This window comes from Diuraphis noxia, unplaced genomic scaffold (genome assembly GCF_037042655.1).
Source record: "Diuraphis noxia isolate RWA-SAM2 unplaced genomic scaffold, SU_Dnox_SAM2 contig0002, whole genome shotgun sequence".
NCBI classification, from domain to species: Eukaryota; Metazoa; Arthropoda; class Insecta; order Hemiptera; family Aphididae; genus Diuraphis; species Diuraphis noxia.
In genome coordinates, this window is record NW_028301712.1 from 37,841,731 (window position 1) to 37,865,122 (window position 23,392).

The window sequence follows — 23,392 nt, forward strand, 5'->3', positions numbered from 1 at the left end:
CGTTACCTAGTGGGCATAATATGTAATTTATGCGAAAAACAGCCAAAAATAAATTAATATATACATACATATAATATGCAATTTGGGCTACTTTTTAAGCTTGAAGTTTGCGGCACGTAAAACTAAATAAACGGGAATCATGTAATCTACGCCATCTTGTAACTACAATAATTGTAATTTGCGATACTTTTTAATAACTTAACATTTTTTTTTCAACAGATTAACATATTATAATTTTAATCATTGATCAATCAAGTTCTTTTGTATAGTTAAATTTCTAGAAAACTATTAAAATGTATATAAAGTAATATAAATAAAATGTTTATAATAGTATACCTTTTTTATGTATATTATAATATAATTAACACTTCGATTATTAATAAAACATACGTCTGTCCGTACGTCCGAAAAGTGGTATGTGACATGTGTAGTAGAATGTGGGTGATATAACTCGGAATTAAATCGTTGATTCGTAAGCATTTGTAAGTGAGCTAGTGACACGAAATCTGCAGTACAAATTATTGATAGAAATTTACCCTCCTAATTCCTATATGATAAATAAATAATCCGCATATTTTTGAATTTTATGTAATTAGGAATCGATGACATAAAACATTCAATACATATTCATTGATCTTGTTTAAAGATATAGTAATGGATATACCCAAATGTATAGTTTAGTCCCTTGTTATTTTCTGTTTTATTATTTTGAATTTTGATATACATTAGATATCAAAGAATTCCTGAATTTTTCTATCCCACGATTGAGTTATTAGATGAAAAATTTGCAACCAGATATTTTAGTGTCATCCCACACTTGTCTCAATGCTATACATTGATTGCTTCATAGAAATCATATATGAATAAATTTGGTTTTATATAAACTATAAAGTTCACGTGCATTACCTACACAAATTTATGATATTTTTAAATAGCTTGACGTAAGTTGAAGTCTTTTTGTCTGTGAGTAATGGAAATAAAAGTGATAGATAATGATCATTTCGTAAACCACGCAATAATTATTTGCTACAAACTAAAATTTATCAATAATTGAAAACAGAAATACGATTAAAATTACTTTGTAATCTAACTGTATTGAACCTCATTGAATAAATTTATCTATTTTGTAATTTAAATTTTTAAAAATACTGAAAGGGTTGTAACATCAAACCATTCCTTTTGGTAATAAATTGCAATAATATCAAACACTAATATCGACACGATACTTAGTTCGAGATTTACCGATTTAAGGACTAGATAATATACTCTACCCGAGTGCCAGATTTAGCACCCGCTCGCTTAGTCACACAATCAGTCACAATAGTATTATAATATTATACAATGTCTATATTATTATATTATATACTTTAGTTATATTTATAACTCACAAAATATGTAATCGCTAGCGCTTGTGTATGGTTCCATTGAACCTTTAATTCATATTTCATCATTCACAAGCGATGTTTTTTGTTTTTTGACATTTTTGTATCTGTCGAAAAACCACAATCGGGGGTGCTAGGCGTGAAACATGTGTGGTCCATATGCATGCTACACCAATGACCGGAGGGAGCGGATACCCACCCCCGTCGTTAACGACAGCTAGCTGTTATGTATGTACTGCAATCACGTGAACTTCAACAGACACATCAACATTATCTACTGCATCATTTATTATTGTAAAATTTATAAATACCGCGTTTTCAAAAATAATAATGAATGAACGAAAAAATGTCGACGACAAACGGAATTGTATATATAGTAGTTACGACAGTTGCTTCTATATATGTCTCTCTCTCTCTCTCTCTAACACACACATACGGTCTTATTCTCTCTCTTAAATATAATAATAATGACATAATGCGACCAAAATTATATTTTACTCCAAACGACCGTGTCCGTGTGAAGTGTTCAGGAATGTGTTGTACGCCTAAATTGATATGGTTCATATGGCTCGGAATTCTACGCGTTAATATATTTTCTATAAACATGTTTTGTAAAGTAATTAAAACATATTAGTATCTTAAACTCGAATCAAGATCTAATATTATCGCATATGTCTAGTTTAGTATCTCTTTGAAATGCGCAAATTTTCATTATTATTAAGCATTGCATTTAGCTGTGAAATTGAGCGCTTTTAGCAAAAATTAATGTAGCATGTATATTATTAGATGGAACACAAAAAAATATTTTATATTTTCATAACTTAAATTTTTGTTATAGCGGAATTGAAATTTTAGATATCTTTATCGTTCATACTTTTTATCTATAAACGGTTCACTAAAATTGTAGTGACATTCCTGATTATTTTAAATACAGATAATACCAGTGGTTATATACTACTCATATTATTAACATTCGTATTAGGCTCCTCGTGACAACACCGAAGCGGTTTGGTATCTTACCGTGATCGACGGATGTGCCGCCTTTTAAGAGTTTATGATACCTACCAAAATAAAAAAAATTCAAATTGTCTGAAAAAATAATACGCGTTAATGCAAAATTTTCGAAAATATTTTTCATAAATACATTTATTCAAAGTTTTATTTTATTTTCAGTTTTTCCATATATTAATAACAAATAAATGCGTGTGCGTATTAAACACGATTTTAAGTGTATATAAATACATAATACATATATTATAATTCCGGATCTTGGACTCATGAATAGACCGTGGATTATATGCAGTGAAAATACTCTATTATAATATTTACTATAAGTCTATATAGTATGTGTTTTAATCAGTGTGTTTTTTGTATAAAATACGATTATATATCATTTACATCACGAATCAATGAAATATGCATACTTGGTAAAAAAAAAGGTTATTATAATATGCATATAATTATATTATTATTGCATATAATCCGTGCAGGTCTACTCATGATTAACGTTGGGTGTTTTAGTAAAAACCAAAATATTGAAATTGACTTATAGAAATTAATCTTGACAGACTTATTCAATTTAAGTACTTAAATACATATACTTGATATATATAATATTATAGAAGTAATCAGTACACGAAATAAAACATTAGGTACCTATATGTATGAAAAACAATATTAGATGCCGTACTGCCGTAGACGTCATGATTATCAAACCAGTAAAAAAACATATTGAAGTCGATAATATATAATATCTAAAATCATAAGATGCTACGGAAATAGATGAAATTAATTATATAAAATTAAAAAATAAATAAATAAAAACCACGAAAGAATAATTTGAAAATCAGTCTTATTTACTACGAACTAAAATAAATTCATTCATTACACATTTTTTATAGTCTTGCAAGCTAACATTCATAAATATTATTGTATTAAGCTAGTTTTGGATTGAGTTAAACAAGCCGTACGGATTCTGCGTATAATAATAGCCTATAAATTATAGGCGTTACACTAGATACATTGGTGTTCATCTTGTTATTATTTTTGTTTACGTTACAACATTATTATATTATTGTGCCAACTCGAACACTGCACACTTACTGCAGCAGTACCGTAGCAACATAATATATTAATATTATTATCTTGTACCTGTTGCTGCAAGTTAGCGATCCGGACGCGGATCGCGGGGGACGTCGAAAATGATACGAGTACCCATGATAATAATAATAATTTATTGTGATATTTTACCGTTTTGATAACGCAAATGGTTTTTTTTCACAATCGTGCGACTACTTTCTCTGTACATTATTAACTTGCAGGTTAAACGAGCACGTTAGGTGTTTTGAAATAAAATTGATTAACCGCACTCACTGTAATGTTGTGTTCGTTTTAGGTAAAATATGCATAGGTACATATGCTTAAAATAACTTATTGTGCATTTCTGAAGTTGTTCATTTTACACGTCATAATCTCAGAAAACTATTCCGTTATAAATCTAATTTTTTTTACACTGAACCTATTATACAAGCGCGTACACCTCACAGTTGGTTTTTCATCAATCCTTGAGCTGATTAAACGGAATTCAATATCTCTACAGCCTTGATTAGTTTTTAATCAATTTCCTAAAAATTTGGAAATTAACTCGTAATCTATACACGCCGTACATTTTTTATCCGATTTAATTGATATCATAATAATAATAACCGTGGAGCTCTATAATTGCATTATACTCTCTGCTACTCTGTACCTATAACCATTACCTGTACACGCTATTAATGTGCAATAAATCATATTTTATTACCTTAATAATTATACACACACTATAAACATTTATTCTAATCCTACGGAATTATCAGAATTGTATTTGAGTAGGAAAACACGTCGACCACATATACATATATATGCTGATATAAGTTGATAGTCATAGTCTATACGAACAAAATACATTAATGGCATTATTGTTATCAATTATTTAATTATCACGATAGCATATTTATTATATTTTGGGGGTATTTATAGAATTGACGGCATGATTATGTAAAATGTAAATTTAACTTAAATAACTCAAATAAATAATTACGGACTTTACAATGTTACACGATTCATTTTTATATTAACTACCTATAATATTATGTATTTTTTTTTAAAATCATTTGGACGCTGGAGTGTCTAAAGTGTCTCTATACGTGTGACTTAAAAACACTTTTGAACCTCAGAATCACTGATGATAAACGCGGTTAATCCTATGATACTATAATATATTAGTTCTTGTATTTTACAAGTTTGCGTTTTATGAAATCATAATGTAAGCACATATTTTATGAAGATTATTATTATTTTAGTCCTCTAGCACAAGGACTTTTGCTAAAGAATGTTTACCATTATTGTCAATTGAATTGTATGTGAAGCTTTGATTTTTTACTATTGTTACTAATGTTAAATATTTTAATAGTTCTGGTGGAATTTAAGTAAATACTATAAAAAGTACGTTTGTTTTGTCTCAGGTTTTATAAACAAAAAAAAAAAATCATTATTTAAGAATTTAATATGCGTCTTGAGTATTTTAATTTACTGTTATTATTGTTTTTAGCTGATATTATCGCGTTTAAATGTACCTTACGATTATAAAATATAATTCATTTTAAAATATCACTAAGTTCAAATGTATCCAAACGCAAAATTATTTTTGATTTTTAAAATTTTTAGCCGTATCTCAAAACATATCTATTATCTATACTTAATTGAAAAAATATCACAAACTCATCATGAAAAAAAAAAACCGAACAATGTGTAAATAATGAAACCCTAGTACTTTTATACATATTATAATTATTATTATACCGTTTGATCTAGTATAATATAATATTACATATTATTATAATATAATATAGTGTAGTATGATGTATATAACTCAATAATAATAATAACAATAAAAAATGTATAAACATTTGTTCTAAGATAATTTAACGCTGACTAAAACCAACAATATTATAACTGTTAGGGAGGGGTGGGAGTCAATCTTGGCTGATGTACACAAACCGAACCATGTGTGTGAACGAGTTTTAAAATCGTCGTGCGCCTCGCGTAGACATGTCTTCCGCTCGCTCCGAACTATTAAAATAATATTATATACACGCGTTTAATTGATTTAATATATTGTATTATTATATATTGGCTTTTTAGTATAAAAATAATTATTAACCTTAAAATTGTGTTTTATTTTAATGTGTGTACGTTTTAATTTTTATTAAATATACCTTGTTAGCATTATAATTTATTGTATTACTTATAATTTTTTTTTTCAAAAACCACACTTGTTCGATTAAAACCGCACGATGATTATTATTATCATTCGTTTTAATTTGAATTCGATAAAATATGTTGTGTGATTGATATCGGGAAAATGATTGAATCGAACATGGAAAATTGCAAGTTGCAAAAATGGCAAGACAAGTAATATAATCATTATAGATATATAGTTAGATCATACCTACTAATTTATAGCTTTCATAGCGTGTATGCACACAAATTACACTGTAATGAATTTACATAGAAAATTATTTGAACTTTATATAATATTCTGTTGTCTAATATTATTATATTATTATTGCTGAATAGTGAATATAATTCTATATTTTCATATTATGCGATGTCTCGAACCGAACGACTTTGTACAAGCTTAGTATCAAACGTAGGCATATTAAATAATCGTTTCAACACGAATAATTTTGTCTATGTCCTTTATATTATTTACAATTGACAAATGTGATGTATAATAAAAGGATGTGGTGACGTGAAATGACACTATTTTGAGGTTTCAAATTCGGGGGGAGGTGAGGTTTTTAAAATATAATTTTAAATTTAATATGGTATGATACCACGAGGTAAATTTAAGTGCAATTTGTATCGTAGTTCTTGAGTTAAAATCTCGTGTTGTTTTATATAAACCGATTATTTTAAACATGAGATATATTACAATTAATAAATATTAATATAGAATTTTACAAATAAAATGAAATGTTGACAACTTGATATATTTTATACGAAATTTATTGTTATATAATACACAACATTTACATATTCGTTCAATATTTTATTTTATTTTATTGAAAAATTGGAAGCGAAAAAAGTTCAATGAAATTATTTACCGACGACGCATGACTAATAATACTAATTTTACATAATATTTTCTTAAACATTTTTTAAAACTATTATCTGTATCTGAATTGTTAAAAATGATGAGACGATGAATGTCCACTTCAATGTCATAGTTGTTATACTATTTAGTATTGACTAAATTATTGTTTATGTACATTACATTTTGTGGTCTTCCCGCGATGCCTGCTTTGTGCATTTTTATTATTATACGGCAAGTAATTAATTTCTACTTCATCGTCATAATTAATGCATTAATTTCATCATTATCATATCTTGCTCGAGCCCTTGTTCTATTAGCACGACGATAGTGTCATAATAATAATAAATTCAGGACAATGACGCGTGCGCGTTGTTCTAAAAGAATTCTGTAAACAATTAAAAAAAAGTAACTTGTATTCAAACGAAAAATCAGATTACAGGTGGTTATACCTACTTCGCTCTATGCACATGCATAATTTATTAATTATTATGCCACTATATATTGCAGATAGATAATAATAATATTATTATATTATACATTATTCGTGTAACACGTAACAAAAATGTTAAGGTCTGATTATCTTTTATTAGGTTAGGATATATCTATTTGGTAGGTTTGAAATCGTGGTAGTCGTGTAGTATAGTATATTCAAGCAACAATAATAAAGACATTAGGTTAGAGAATTATGGAAATAAAAATTAATTATATATTATTAATCATTACTATACCTAACTATAGTTGTCTGGCGTGTAATTAATTTCTTATATTATATTTTTGTCACCGTGATAAATTTTAGCTAAAATTTTAACCAGGAGATAAGCAGAAAGATAAATTATCATTAAAAACGGTTATAATTATCGCTAGGTATATCTATAAAATGACCACATATTTTATTAGTTGTGGTAACCTACTATGCACCGTAATACTGCATGTATTACAGACATGGTCTCAGATTAAACAGTGATAAATAAATAATTATATTATTTTAATGTGTTTTTAAAAAATAAATAGATTAGTTTTGGTAGATTAAAATATTATAGAAGTACCTATATTATGGCATACAGTGGCGTATTTTGGTTGATTTCTCGGGGGGTGTCAACATTTATTGAACCTCAAAAACAAAATTTTTAGTATTATTTACTAATGTAAAAAGATATTGAATTAATTTTTTAACAAATTAATATGTTAGGAATTGACAAGAAGTCTTACATTTGATAAAAATGGTATACTATAAAATAAGTGACAATATATTAGGACTTTTTTTTAAATGTCGGGGGGTGTCAAGACATGGAGGACACCCCCCCAAAATACGCCACTGATGGCATATGCATTTTAGCTTATAAAACATACACATAGTATTTCAGATTCCTTAAATCCTGCACGCGCACCTCAATGTATATGTACCTACACACCAGTACTTAGCGGATAGCATTATAAGTATTTATCCCTTCACAGCTTGTTTTTTTCACTATCATAATCACATCATGTTTGACTGGAAACCCGTCACTCAAATGTTTTTATTTTACACGTGACGGTAAATCACAGACTCTGATGGGAAATAATATGTACCTTACACAAAAAATAATTACTACCTATATACACATTATAATATATGTATATATATAAATTATGGGTAGGTACATACCTAAATGAAAAATTTTATTTTGCTAAATCGTGTTCTTTTCTAACTAAAAAAAATTCATTTTATGTGAAAATATTTCAAAAAGTCTAGATCATATTATTGTTAATAATTTTTTGTGTGGCACATAAATCATTTATAAACGTGTAATAACGTATTTTAATAAAGTACGTGTTTAACGTATATTTTTATGTGAAGGACAAATTTCTGGTCAAATTCTCATTTTCATAATACATCAAAAAACGATTCTTTGGAATACGGTAAAATAATAACTTGTAGGCAAGCATGCCTAGAGTTAAAGTCTCGCGATCTCGTTTAAATCGTGTTGAAACAGTTCAATATGGTTTTCGGAAAAAATTACATTGAACACAAATAATTATGCATATTGTATTTGGACTGATTTTGATAATACGTAGGAAGGATATTTAAGTATATATTATGCAGTAAACTACTACTATGCAAGCGGTGGTAAAAAAAAAATACTTCGTTGTAAAAGTAACTTTTAACATGATTTATATGCACAAATGAAACGGTTGACGGGGTGCTCCTTAATGAGAACGTCGACTAAATTCTGTATAGAAAGTCGTTAATATGCTTGTATACTGCAGCTGAAGTGCAATGCGGTATTTGACATAATATAATATAATGCACATTTTAATACCATCGCATTTCTGAAAGCACTAAATATCTATACGTAAATATATTATGTTCGACCAATGGCGTTTTGTATGACTATAATAATAATAATAATAATAATATATATTCGGTAGTTGTATTTTCGTAATTTTTATTATCATCGCATTTTTATTATTATCATATAATATTTTATCGATGACTGATGAGTTTAGGTATAATAGAAAGTGATGGTCGATGAACTCTGGGAATATTTCTTGAGAAATCTAGTTATTCAAATTCTTTTTACGAGTAATTTACTACGATTTTAACATGCTAAAGGTGCAATATAATAATATGCACGCGTGCAGTGCAGTGTTTAAGTCTTCGACGCAAATAAATCCTAATTAATCGCGGTCTAGGCGTTTCCTCCCAACACACACACACACACGGGCGCATTTAATGTTATATAGGTATATACCATATTATTATTATATTATATTGTGTTGGCTACCGTATAACGTTAACGACATATTATTATTATGATAATAATATATTGGTACATTAGTTTTTTTTTTTTTATATTCAAACCTCTCGAGCCGATCTGCTGCCGAACCGGCGCCCGCCTGAACGTCGTCGTATACATATAAGCATCGGAAAAACAGCCTTATTATTGACTTCGTGCGTACAGGAGTGGCCGGAAGTCGTGAGGGCAGACTCACATGCAAACGCTTTGTATATATTGTGCGTATACACATAATAATGGTAATATTATATGTGTAACTATCCCGGGATTTATGACCCACAAACCGTAACACAAAGGGGCACCCGCGTCCAACAGAACAAAAACTGCGTTCACGGGTGTGAGGATATTATTATCGCCATCATATTATTATTTATTTTATTATTTGTTGTTGTTGTACCCACATATTCAAAACGAAAATCGCACTGGCGGGTTTGGCGCCCTGGTACGAAGCAGCTACTGTCCAGATTGATGTGCGTAAGCATAACAATATACAGAATTATCTATTTACATGGTCGAACTAATTTTTTGAATCAACTTATGTGGGTGTTGGAATATGTTTAGTGTACATACGGTTACGCATAGGTGATATGAAGTATTTACACAAAAAAATTATGTTTACGAATAAATATATATTTTTACGAATTGTACCGCATTGTGGTATCTTAGTTTATTTTTCATTTTGTTGTAATGGCAACCTATACAGTTTGTATTCAAGGCCATCAGATGAATTATCCTTTTCGGAAACTTTTGACGTATAAATAGGTACCGAATAAATATTTGTTGTTCATATTGATCAAATATAACAATGCATAAGCATTTGTAAAGTTTATTCGAGTGTGTAGAAAGACGCAGAGTACACCAACCTACAAAAGTGGTGTGGTCCACGACTGAACTCGTATAAACCATTCATTTTTGAAACTTTTAAACACAATCAATAATCTACCTACTTAGAGAATGATTAATGTAGACACTAGGCGGTTAAATATGGACCACTTCGTATCGACACTCCGGGCCGGTTTAAAAAGTCGGCCAAACTGTGCCACATATTATTTTATTATACTTAAGCCGTGTTATACTTATCATAACGTATATATTACGCTTAAACCCCTCCTTCTATAATACCTGTATATCATAATACATATGCGCCCGAAACGATCATAGTCCCGACGTCTATACACATGGCCGAAAAGTCCTCCGGAGTAACGTGCTGCAGTTCAGGAAACGACTCGATCCGCGACAACAACAACAGCAGCAGCAGTACCTATATTATAATAGTATAATACCGACAACACAGCAGTATAATAATATGATTTTATAATAACTCGATTATATTGTTGTTTTCACCCCGGAGCGGATCGGCATTTTTTCTGCGGTAGGTAGGAGCTGTCTACAATCATATTATAATTACACGCCCGTGTACTTATTATAATATAGTCATTGTCTCCGCTTGAAATATATATATATACTATATTATAGTATATTATATTGTTATCATTAGAATACGCGTATATTATGTTATATATATGACGTCACGACGACCGCGACGACAACAGATTCTTCTCCGGAGGTTATCATCCGCGACGACGGTCGACGACGCTAGCGTTGTGTTGTTTTTTAGCGAAGTGCGTAGTATATAGGTGCACGGTACGCCATGATCCACGATATCTACCCGCCTTACTCGCCTCACTACTTACCCACCCATACCTATCTATAATATTATCTACTCGAACCGCCGTGTACCTGCGTCGATAACGGTAAATGCTTATGAGTTTTGGACTTGTATAGGTGCGCGCTCAAGCCCGAGGGTGATGTGTATATGACAATAATAGTCATATGGAGGTTTTGTGTATTATAATATTATACAGCTTAAAAGCCTCGGAAAATACGATTTTTCGGTACAGCAAGAGTTAGAAACTACGCGAAATAGCCTACGAATAATGCTCGTATATAATATTATTTTATCGATGACGACGGGCTAGCAATAGGTAGGTATCTACGCTGCTAATGTTATTATATTTATGCAGTGTATACAATATAATAATTAATAATATACATATAGAGCCTATAGAGTATAGAGGTACATATTTTTTTCACTAATCAAACGTATACACAATATAATTATCTAAATATAAAACCTTAGCACGTTAATAGTATAATAATTTATTAGTTAGGTTGATTATAATTACGGGGTGTTTTTTTTTCAATCTGTTCTTTTATTTGGAAAATTTTTGATTTTGTAGGAAAATAAATAATATCATATTCCGTGACAATCACAATGTATTATACTCTATATTATTTTATTTTCAAATTATTTATTTATTTTTATCGCAATGATAGTATTATTCACCAATACTTATTTCAAAGTTTCGCAAATAGAATAGTCTTCTCTAATTACGTGCACAATATATGTATAAAAAATTTCAACAATTTAATAATATATTTTATATATGTATTTTTAATATATTATTTAGTTCAGGTGCGTACCTAGGGGAGATGTTTTGGAACACCCTCCCTCCATGTCATATAAACTAAAAATATATTTAATGTTTACCTTCCTCCAAATTGTATTTGGATATTAAATTAGAACACCTCCCACCCTTTAAAAAATCCTGGTTATACGCCTGATATACGAGTGTATTATGAGAAGATTATTTATTTGATTATTTCCTTTAAACTTTAAACTTTTATGAGTTATCAACTTTAAGTGTATAGTTTATACAAAACATTATAGGCATAAGGTATAGCTTGATTAATTTTTCGATGTTTAAACATAAAAATCATCGTAAAAATACTTAGCTTCAAAATATTAAATCCAACCTTTTGATTTCAAAAATACGAATATTTCAAAAAAAAACTATAACGGTTGAAAACACACAGTTATTAAGAAAGAATTCGGTACTCTTCACGGTCGTCTCTACTGTTAGTATTTTGTTAGTTGTTATTATACTTATTATAGTATATTATAATAAAATAATGCAAAAACGCTATAGTATTATTATCATATACCTAGACATTATGCCACTATATAAAACAATCTTGTGTATTTTTTTCTGATACTCAGTGGTTGAAGTATGGATGGGATGTCATCATATTAGATTTTGATTTACATATTATTTCACCTCTCATTTAATTTTCCCAAATACCACAATCCACTTAGAAAGTTTTAAATTTTAAATAATAATAATTGTATAAGATATTTTTTTTATGAAATCAATACTACAAACCATATAAAACTATACGATCATCTTGTTTATTGTGTATGTTAAACTAAAAAGAAACTTCCATAAATGTGTTTTATTAAAATTGAATAGGAAGGACACACACATGGTATAATATTATAGTGTTGACATCCCTTCACATGCAATTTGGATCACTTCGACCAATGCACATCTGTGCAAGCATTTCGTATAAAACCATCTTGATGGAGCGTACAGTCAAAGATTTCATTTAGGGAATAATAGAACTTTAATTCATACATAGTACACTATAAATATAGAGGTTTCACTGTACATAATAACATACACATTTAACTATCTGCAGGTGAACACACATAGTTAAAAGCAGTGAGGCGAGCGCCACATAGCATGCCGAACCTGGAACACTATTTTTAGTGCATCCGTCGTCCTAACAAGCCAAAATATTCGGTGCCGGCGACGTTTCTAATTTTGTTCCATAATTCTTACGCGCGACAACTGCTGGGACCTTTTCCCAGAATTCCTCTCCAGCGGCACTGGTGGCGTCGCGCTGCTCTCTCACTCTTTTTTTCTCTCTCCTATTCAGTCTGTTATACGACAATATTATCATATATAAGCGAATATATATTTATAAACTCACCTATGCGCGTATGTATATATAATTTATAATATTATCACACCGCGTGTGACGGAGAACCGTTTAGAGCTCGTTTTGCGTAATAATAATAATAATATTATCGTTAGATATGAATAGTAAAGTTATTATCTACGCCTGTGTTTATATATGTAGGTACGTACATTTATAGTAATATCTTACTATTAATATAATATTATAATATGGGTGTGTGGGACATAATATGCTCACGAGCAGTATTAATACGAAAATATTAATAAAATATAACTGGTATTCCGCCGTCGACGCTGCCCAGTTGAATAAAATGATTAGTTTACTCACACACACACACAAACTTGTACTGTCCGATTTTATATCGTACGTGTGTCGTCCGCGACGAGGGCTGGACCATCTGTGCTCCCGTCGCATACTTGGCTTCGGTCAGGAATTCATTTCGTTTCCGCTAGTTTTCAATCGGCTGATGTGTATTTTCGTTACCTACTATATTATAATATATTAATAATAAAACAACATGTTGTGCGTAAGAAAATATTTTATACGGTGTGTAAATGACCTATATAATATTATCTTTTTGCGTTTTATTTTTCGATAATTTTTTTCTGTGATTATATACTTATGACACTTTGGGGTGTCGGCCGTAGTCGACTGGGAAAGACAGCGCAAAAAAATGCGCTTCCATTTTTTTTTTTGGATATTTTAATAATAATTTAAAAATTCTTTCGACGCGAAATTGCTGGGACGCAAATGCCATTAATTCGCGAATCGTCCTACGATTCACTTGCAGTTATTTTATATATTTTTAAACATAATATAAGTATATAATTGTACAGTTATAATATAATGCACGAGTTAAAATAAAAATCGAACTGATTAAATCAAAATTTAATTTAATTTGTTGGAGAACGATGCAAATTATTTATTCATATTATCAACATTTTTGGAAAGTGTAATAGTTACTTTAAAAATGGTCTGAACCTATAGCATTTTTTCAAACTTTAGTTTAGGCTAGTTGCTAGTGTGATTTCAAAATATTCGCTCGTTAAATTTATAAATAAATAAGTAAAATCTAGGTTTATCATTGTTGGAATATGAATATTTTTATTCAGTACTTAGGTGCTTAATATTATTATACTACGTATAAATTCGAATATTTAAACTTAGTTTTACGTGCCTGCTTAGTGAAATCCACGGGTTGTACACCATATGTCCAAATTCCTACTTGTAATGTTTTAAACATTATAATTTATAATTTATATGTCTTGTGAAGTTTAATAGGTATGCAACAAATAAAAAAAAAAATGTTTATTAATATTTAATATCAAAATAACATTTATTAATATTTATTTTACGTTTTATTTTTCAGTAATTCAAAGTGCATCACAATAAAAATATTATGTCGCTCGTGTATATAATATTTATTATGTATTTAATATAATTATATATATATTTATATAATTATATAAAAGTATCGTTAGTATTTTATTTTTATCGTCTTAATATTTCTGTTTTATTACATATAAGAATATTATAGGTTTATATTTAAATGTATATAATTTAGCTATGGGGTAAGGATAGTTTTCATTAATAGTTGTATAGTATATACCTAGGTAATATAATCATTAGGTTATGTGATATATGGACATCTACGATTATTAACGATCAGAATATTTTTTAAAGTTAACTTAGGAAAAATCGGTAAATTTGCGGTTTCGCAAGGTGAATTGAACTAATTATCCCAAAAGGTGTTATAATATTCTATAATATGAATGTTAATTCATATTTCAAAACATTGTTTTTCAAGTCCAGATTTATATGTTCTCGAATATTATTTCCTGTGAAATTTTTTTTATACTTATCAAGTCGAACGCAACAATCAAACCACGCACCTAATCCAATAAATATCCCTTATGCTTGCGTTCGTCAACAATTGAACATATGTATATAAACCCTATAAATCAAATGCAATGGTCTTTGTTAGCCCGTGACAAGATGAAATAATAATTGTACGATAATTTATATTTTGATTTGTGTGTGTCGTTTCAATTGGAACAAATAAGACGGCGGGGAGTGGTGACGATCAGAAATTGAAAATGTCCGTTTAGAAAAATCGTCCGGCGACAGAACAGGGCTTAACGAATTAAATTAAATTGAAATACAATTGGTTCGCTTTAGTCACCGCAGTCGCAGGCCAAACGATTATTCCGTGTGTGTACACTTTTAATAGGTAGTATTTGTACAAAATACGATATTACAATATAATATGATGTTAGACAGAGACAGAGAGTGAGAGCTCGATGCTGATGAGTGAAATAAATAAAGACGATGACGCGGATAATATAAACATTGTATTTAAAAAGGCCTGTGACAGTTTCGTTGTCGTAACACCGTCGAATTACGTTTCCGGAATGTCATTAACATAAAACGCGTTCAGTAATGGCCAATAACATTATATTATAGTATTACGATGACGAGCAAAATGAATATTATAATAATAACATTATAAGAGCATAAAAACGAGTTCGTGAACTTCAAACGCTACTCCGGTGGACGGCCATTACACACCATATTATTAGATATATTGCACGCCGTTTAACTCTAGCACTATTGCCTATTACTATTATGATAATGCATATGTATATCTGATATACAAGAGACGGGTGTGGAGGTGGTATACACATTATCCCGTGACGATTATGTAATTGAAACTAGACTGGAATTTTAAAAGTGACGGGTCTCAGATGAGCTATATTTATTGCCGGCAGAGGATTATTCTAGGAATAACCACGTGCTTATAATAATATTATTATATCGTGTACAGGAACGAAGATGAAATTTGTATCATACATAATAATAATATAAGACCAAGACGTGACGTAAACGGTGTACCTATTATAGCCGCGCGACGTTAAAAACAAATCCGATTTATGAGGAGCTGTCCGCGGAGACCCGCGCAGTGAGCGAGCAGTCAAATTTTATTGTTATTATTATGATTTTATCGACTGTACACTGTTCATGATGCTATTATTCCAGGGTCCGGTCGTAGATAAAAGAATCTAAAAAACAAATTCAAGTTATAGTTACGTGATTATTTTCTAAAAGGAATAATATAATATGTATATTGTGTATACGTACTATTATTAATTATGATAAGTATTTTAAATGTTTTTAACCATAAGATAAAATTATATTAAATAAATTATATAGATCATGAAAATTCATCTTAAAATTAATGCCTATCTAATCAAAATAATTCAATGAGTTAAGAGAACTAAACGCTGGGAACATATTTTGATCAATCCATCCTCCCACAACAAAATAAAAAATAAAAATAATATTCACGAGTATAAACAAAATAAATTTAAAAATTTAAAACTGTTTTTGAATCGAATAAAACCAAGATTTTAAGAATTGTTTAAAGCTACATATACCTAATCTTATAATTATTTGATAAGTCAACTTCCGTTTATACATAAAATAACATAGAAGTTAAAATTAAATTATATAATTAATAATTGGACTGTTCCACACTTTCACGTATAATGCACAATCTATAACTGCAGTGCGCAAGTGAAAAACATATCAATGTAATTTATTTTGTATTTGTAAAATATTTAATAATATTATTATAAATATGATTTAACTTTTGAACACTTAAAACATTGACGCCTCAATGATGGTTGAACAATGTTAAATATATTATTATTTTAATTACTGCACAGATTAGCTGTGGTGGTCTAAATGAATATTATTTAATTATCTAATTTATGTCTCACTGTGTGATTTGAGATTCTTTGATGACGAACGCCATGTATGAAAATCTTGTGACTTGTTAAAAATAAGGGTTTTGAGGGGAAAAATGTATTTTGGAACATCCATTAATATAGTAAATTATAAATAATATGAATATATAACTCATTAATATAACAATTTATGGACTCACAAATAATATAATTAAATCTAACATACCTATGTGTATTATAGGTAGGTAGCCTGAAAGTAGGTGCCTCTAAAGGTCCCGCATTCTCAATACGTAATATATGTTTAGGTTTACAATTCCACTCGCACTAACATGTGATCATTCTCAAACATTAAAGGAAAATCCAGTAACACCCTGTATGTCGCACTATCATGGTAGTTATATTGTAATTATCATGTAATATCATCGTTGCCGGAATCGTTTCGAATTTTTGTCGACACGGAAAATTCTCCAGGGTGTTTGTTTTAAACTCGCGCTAATACAACACGTACCGAACTATGTAATCGTACACGCCACCGACGGGCGTTATGATATTATATTATGCGTCTTCCCGAGAATTAACATAAGAATGCACTATTGTCACAAAAACTTTTTATGTAAAAAAAAAAAAAATATAACAATATACATAATACAATTAAAATAATGTCAACTCAGTTTTCATTGAATTCGCCGATGCTTCTCAATGAATGCTTTTGGATTGTGTAGTCAATTTTTTCACAACAATACTCATTTAAAAAAAAAACTATTTATGGTTCGTTTTTGTATACTGTATTTTTCTCATGCATATTTTGTTTTATTATATTGTTATTATATTTGTTAAACGGATTAGACGATTATTTAAATCAACAATTCAGAGGCTATAAAACGATAAAATAGATTTAAATCTAAACAAATAAATGGTAACAAATAAAAAAAAAAATAATAATAATAAAAATATTAGTTTGCCGTTGGTGTGAAAATCGAAAATTATGTCAACACGCATATTATTATATATATTATTTCATGTATACGTAATTTGTTTAAGCCCTCGAATGTGAATGCTAATAAAAAATAAAATAATAATAATTATTATTATAAACGAGCCCAAAAAATGTGCATGTGGACTATGACTGTTGTCGAGACCATTTATATACCATAATAATAATAATAATAATACACGTCAAGTTGTTTATAGATGTTATGGAATTTAATATTCTCAGCATCGAATACACATTACACACTATGGTGGTGTACATCCGATTTCAAAGATTACTAACTTAAATTATCTCATATGAATTCTTTTGTATATATAGCGTCCCATACCAGACGATAATTTATTTTGATAGTGGACCATCAAGGTTATTTTGAAGACGTACAATATTATAATAATACATACTCGGATATCATTGAATTTCTTATCATTTGGTCAACAAAAATTCTGTTACAACATCAAAATTACCTACGGTGTGTATTTTATGATAATTTGTTCGCCACAATAATCATGTTATATTATATACTTATCACTTATGTTATATGCATTATTATATGACTAATGTATGCACGAGATTGAAGTTAGCCGGTGGCAAGTACATACCATAGTAACATAACGGTTGAATAACGTCATGATGTAGTATTCTATGTCAAATCGTTCCGGTTGTATAATCTGTTTACCTACACGTAAACACATCACAAATTCCATTATTTTTAACGTATTTCATCTACAAACATAGCTATTTAAATTTATTGAAAATGTAATGCTATTTTTAGCTACCTATTATGTTATGGTTTCGGTAAATAAATTGTTTACCGTGTAATATTTAAATTCTTTTACAATATGAAGACTATGCGTATTCCAAATTAAACGATGCCCATTCTTACTCAATGGGACATCACGTGTATAATTTATGTAAATTACGTGTATTATTATTATAAAAATCTACTTTGACCGCAATAAATCATATTATTATAATGTAGCATATTATATATAGTGTATTATGTTTATAGTTTTACAAATTACACCGGATTCTGTTGTGATCTTTAGATTATATCTTGTTCAAAATACATTTCTGTTTCTTTCAAAAATAATTGATTTGAAATGTCGTTGTTTGTGAGTTAGGCATATTAATGTTAATATTTTTTTGTTCTTCCTCCGTCAGATTATTGAAAATATTTTTTATATTATTAAATTTAAACGCCGATGTCATAATATTACATGTTATCATGATAAATCCGTGAACTGAACGCCATGTATAAATAAATATAGAAATTTGTTTAGTTCTCAAAGGCTTACTAGATCTCGACCATACTGTCCATACTACTCTCGATCCACCACACATTACCGTTGTACTTGTAACCCACCTTAAATTGTATCGTATATTATGTAACTGTAATGTTGGGCCTCCGTATATTATATTATAATATACATATCAAATAAATCAAATAATCTCTTGTGAAATTCTCCATATCGTCGCCATTTATGATTATCCACCATTGCTACATAATTACAACGTTAGACGCATTATTTGATCGTTTACAAGCAAAGAAATCAATAAATTGTGGTTTGTTTTTCTGCGTCACAGGAAATGGATCGAAGAGTTCCTGCAGAGAGATGGCTTGGGCACGCTATTGAGCAGCTTGGGCGCGACAGGCGGAAAATCACTCACGGACACAATGGACCAGTTGCAATGCGTCGAATGCCTGCGAGCTGTCGTCAGGTCTCGGACCGGATTGAAATACATATCAACTCATTTGGAATATTCTTCGTACTTGGCTTCAGGTTCGTCTTCACTTTTAATTTATTTTAATATATGGCATTTTCATTTATATTTTCTATTCATCAAATTACTAAATTTATTTGAACTGTTTTAAATGTTCAATGAAATCAGTAAAATAATTACATTTTCCTAACACGTACATAATAATATAGAAACATTACTTGATTGATAAACTTTGTAATAAATATGAAAAAACGCAGATTTAATTTTTGGATTTGGAGTTAAAGCAAATGCAAAAAAAAAATTATAGCAATTTGAGTGTATTAAGTTGATAAAATCATATTAAAAATGAATAAAGTTAGTGATGGAACAATCACGGTAACATATTGTATTATACCTAATACAGTGTGTTTCATCCATAATTGTTCTCCTCAACAAATTTGGTCTATTTAATATTTTTGAAATATAATTTTGAAAAATGGTTAATATTAAATAATATAGAGATCATCAATTTAGAATTCATAATATTTTTCGATTTATCTTGGAAACGAAACAAGATTGCATTGTTGTTTTCGTGTTTCTTAAAAAAATCAAACATTGATTTGTATTCATATTTTAAAAGTTCAATTACTAGTTACCAATGTTACCATTGTACTTATATTATTACCTAAAAATAATAATGTACATTTTTAAAAAGATATGAATGCGTGTAGAATGATATAAACATGCCATGTAAATATAATCGACAACCTATAACGGCTATAATTGATAATATTATTTTTTTCACTTCATTTTTAGACAGACGTGCTACATTATACGAGGAATCAGTTTCACGCTATTTATTTATTTTAACTTTCTCATAAATTATATTAATTAGCAGAGGCTAAGAATGTTTTTCTTAGTTTTTTCATACACCATGCGATCTTAAACGCTGCTGCTGCACTCACGAAAACTTTGATCTTCGTTATTTTTTAATACTCGATTTAAAACTCCCTGGTCTCTACATATTTTTAGTCAATTTCGATTACTCTCTACAAGTGAGCTTGTTACAATGTATAAACTACCTATACATATAATACACCGTTATTTCATTTATCTTTCATTTTATTTTATAAATCCTACTATAAGTGTTTAATTTATTAACGTATAGAGGGAAATATTATTGTACTCAACAATGGTTTAGAGTACATTATTATGGATGATAACACAATTTAATTTATTATTCGCAATATTATATAATATGACTGCTATATTTTAGAGTGAGTTTCCTTTATAAATGATGCGTGCATACTAATGACGATCCTGTTTTCGATTGCTGTGACGACCTTTGTCCCGTGTACGAAAATATTTGTTTGCATAATATTAAATGAAATTATTTAATCATTGTATAGACGACGTAGACAATCTAAATGATACGATTATGATACGTATTGTCGTGTTTAGGTATACTTTAAGCAAATGGACGTGAACGCATGAATTCGCAACGAGTAGGTAGTCGTATTGCGATCGAATGAAATTCGTTTTCAACAAATAATAATCCGGATACGTGATAATTTACATGATTATGTACTAGATAATTTAAGTACTATAATAATATATAAATTATAAATATACTTATAGGTCGTCATTACACGATCATCTATATTATAAATGATATTTATCACTAACAATGGACGAATAATGATGTGTTGCTATATTTTAATTTTTAGCAGTACTTGTATGCAATAATACAACTATAAAGCTTCAAGTGTACGAATTGTTGTGCGCGTTGTGCGTGTTCTCCTCGGACGGAATGGTTTTCGTCAAGTCTGTTTTGTCACACATTAAGGTAAGGTTTGATGAACATAAATCATAATAATCAGGTATCTAGGTACATTAATATTGTACCAATGGGATGTAATAGCGTTTTGGCGACAGTTTAACGACACGTACGGTTTTATACTCTGTGTACAGATGAAACAAGAGTTGCGACACGATTACGAAATCGTAGTGATGGAACTGCAGCTGGCGGATACGTTCGCTTATCAAACGACACTGTTGGCTTTCGTCAACTGTTTGATACTCGTCGAACAGAATCCTAGAAGGAGAACGTGCGTCAGAAATGAATTGATCGGTGCGTGAAATATATTATTAAGTAATGAATAATGGGGATTATCTTTTTAAAACGCGCCGCATGTTGAAGAATACTTTTGAAATGCATTTTACGTGTTGATATGTTTTATACAGCAATGCTTATCGTACATTGCGTGTAAACACTGAAATGCCTACTATGAAATAAGTTTTAATATGAAATTGAAACCAAACTTTTAAATTTAAATATTACAATATTTAATAACATTGTAATATAATATAAATTATAACATATTATGTAGGTGGTATACATAATAATTATTATTCACGAATCATGCCGCGAGTGATAAGTGGGCAGTAAATAAAAATTAAATCAATCAAAAGCATAATTTGAATAACTATTTAAGTACAAATTTCTTAATATTCAACACATATAATATTATATTTGAAATTCGGAATTATTTATTAAACTTTACTCAATATTTTTATCGAATAATTTATTCTGTATTCTAATACTTTACAATGCTGTTATATTTATGGATTAAGGTACACCTATTTTGTTCGATCTTCTCTTTTCTGTTCATTTACTATCATATACTATATTCATATACCAATATTGTTCAAATAATATGAATGTGTATTATAGCTCTTGGACTACGGACGGCTATCGATAATATGGAGGGTTACGAAGATGACGCATTACAAATACAAATCACCGTGTTCGAAGAGCATCAGTTGGCCGACGAAAATCAATTTCCTCAGAAATCACATCAACAGCTATTAAATGAGTTACGGTCTAAGGTAAAATTACAGTCTTTCTACCTACTCGTCTTTTTAGATTATAAACCTATTATCTATATATATTTAGCAAAATATCCCTGATCAACTGACGAATAAAGTTTATAAAAATCCGGTTAGTGATCCGATTACATTAAAAAAAAAAAAAATGAATTGAAATATCTAAATAATTGCATGCCATCTCTTGGAAGGTTCTGTTCAAATTGCATACCACCTCTTCAAAGGGTATGTCCAAACTGTATGACGTGTATAATTTTACTAAATAAAATAATTTAACTTAATTTTTTAACATAGGAACGGACTTTTGTTACATTACAATAAAATATAATATGCATATTGGAGAAGATGATATTTTGAATGAATTATAACATTTGTTGGAGTTTTTTTGTCGATATAGAATATCACAATTTCAATACACAACAAACTATTAATAACAATAATAATAGTTATACCGGACACATCGTATTTTTTTTAATAATAAAATAGTGATAGGTTTTTGTAGAAAGGATATATTAATTTAAATTACACACACTTAAGTGAGGTGGTGTGTATTTGAACAGTCCTCTCTAAGAGGTAGTATAAAATTTAGATTTCTTTTAGTCTGCAGTTCAAAAGCAGTCAGATTAGTTGTATCAAAATTTTATAAAAATAATTGGATCTATATTGATTGAATCTATAAATATAAGTACTTACATATATGAATAAATATAATATACTTTAAAATAATTGTATATATATATATATATTTTATACTTAATGAAATAGGTAAATTTGAAAATAATTAATCGTTTACAATAAATGATTTTCACTGCTAACAATTATTGTTTTAATATTTAATTTGTAATTCATTTAAGATCAGGAATATTTTATCTTAACAAACTAGTATTGATAAACTCAATGGTGAAAATGTATTAATTTTAAATGATACATAATATTTATAATAATAT

General features: G+C 29.0%; 1 protein-coding gene across 4 annotated transcripts in view; it reads left to right on the forward strand.

Annotated features, from left to right (window-relative positions):
• The window catches only part of LOC107162912 (inverted formin-2-like), a 57,871-nt gene that overhangs the window by 28,479 nt on the left and 6,000 nt on the right, over positions 1-23,392 (forward strand). For 2 of the 4 annotated variants that reach the window (XM_015510068.2, XM_015510069.2), the window contains exons 3-6: positions 19,443-19,639; positions 21,287-21,405; positions 21,531-21,690; positions 22,294-22,448. In XM_015510068.2, coding sequence (XP_015365554.2) covers positions 19,443-19,639; positions 21,287-21,405; positions 21,531-21,690; positions 22,294-22,448 — 631 coding nt within the window. Of the gene's footprint in view, positions 1-5,446; positions 5,838-19,442; positions 19,640-21,286; positions 21,406-21,530; positions 21,691-22,293; positions 22,449-23,392 lie in introns of those variants that run through there. The other 2 variants (XM_015510072.2, XM_015510071.2) reach the window with 2 other exon arrangements.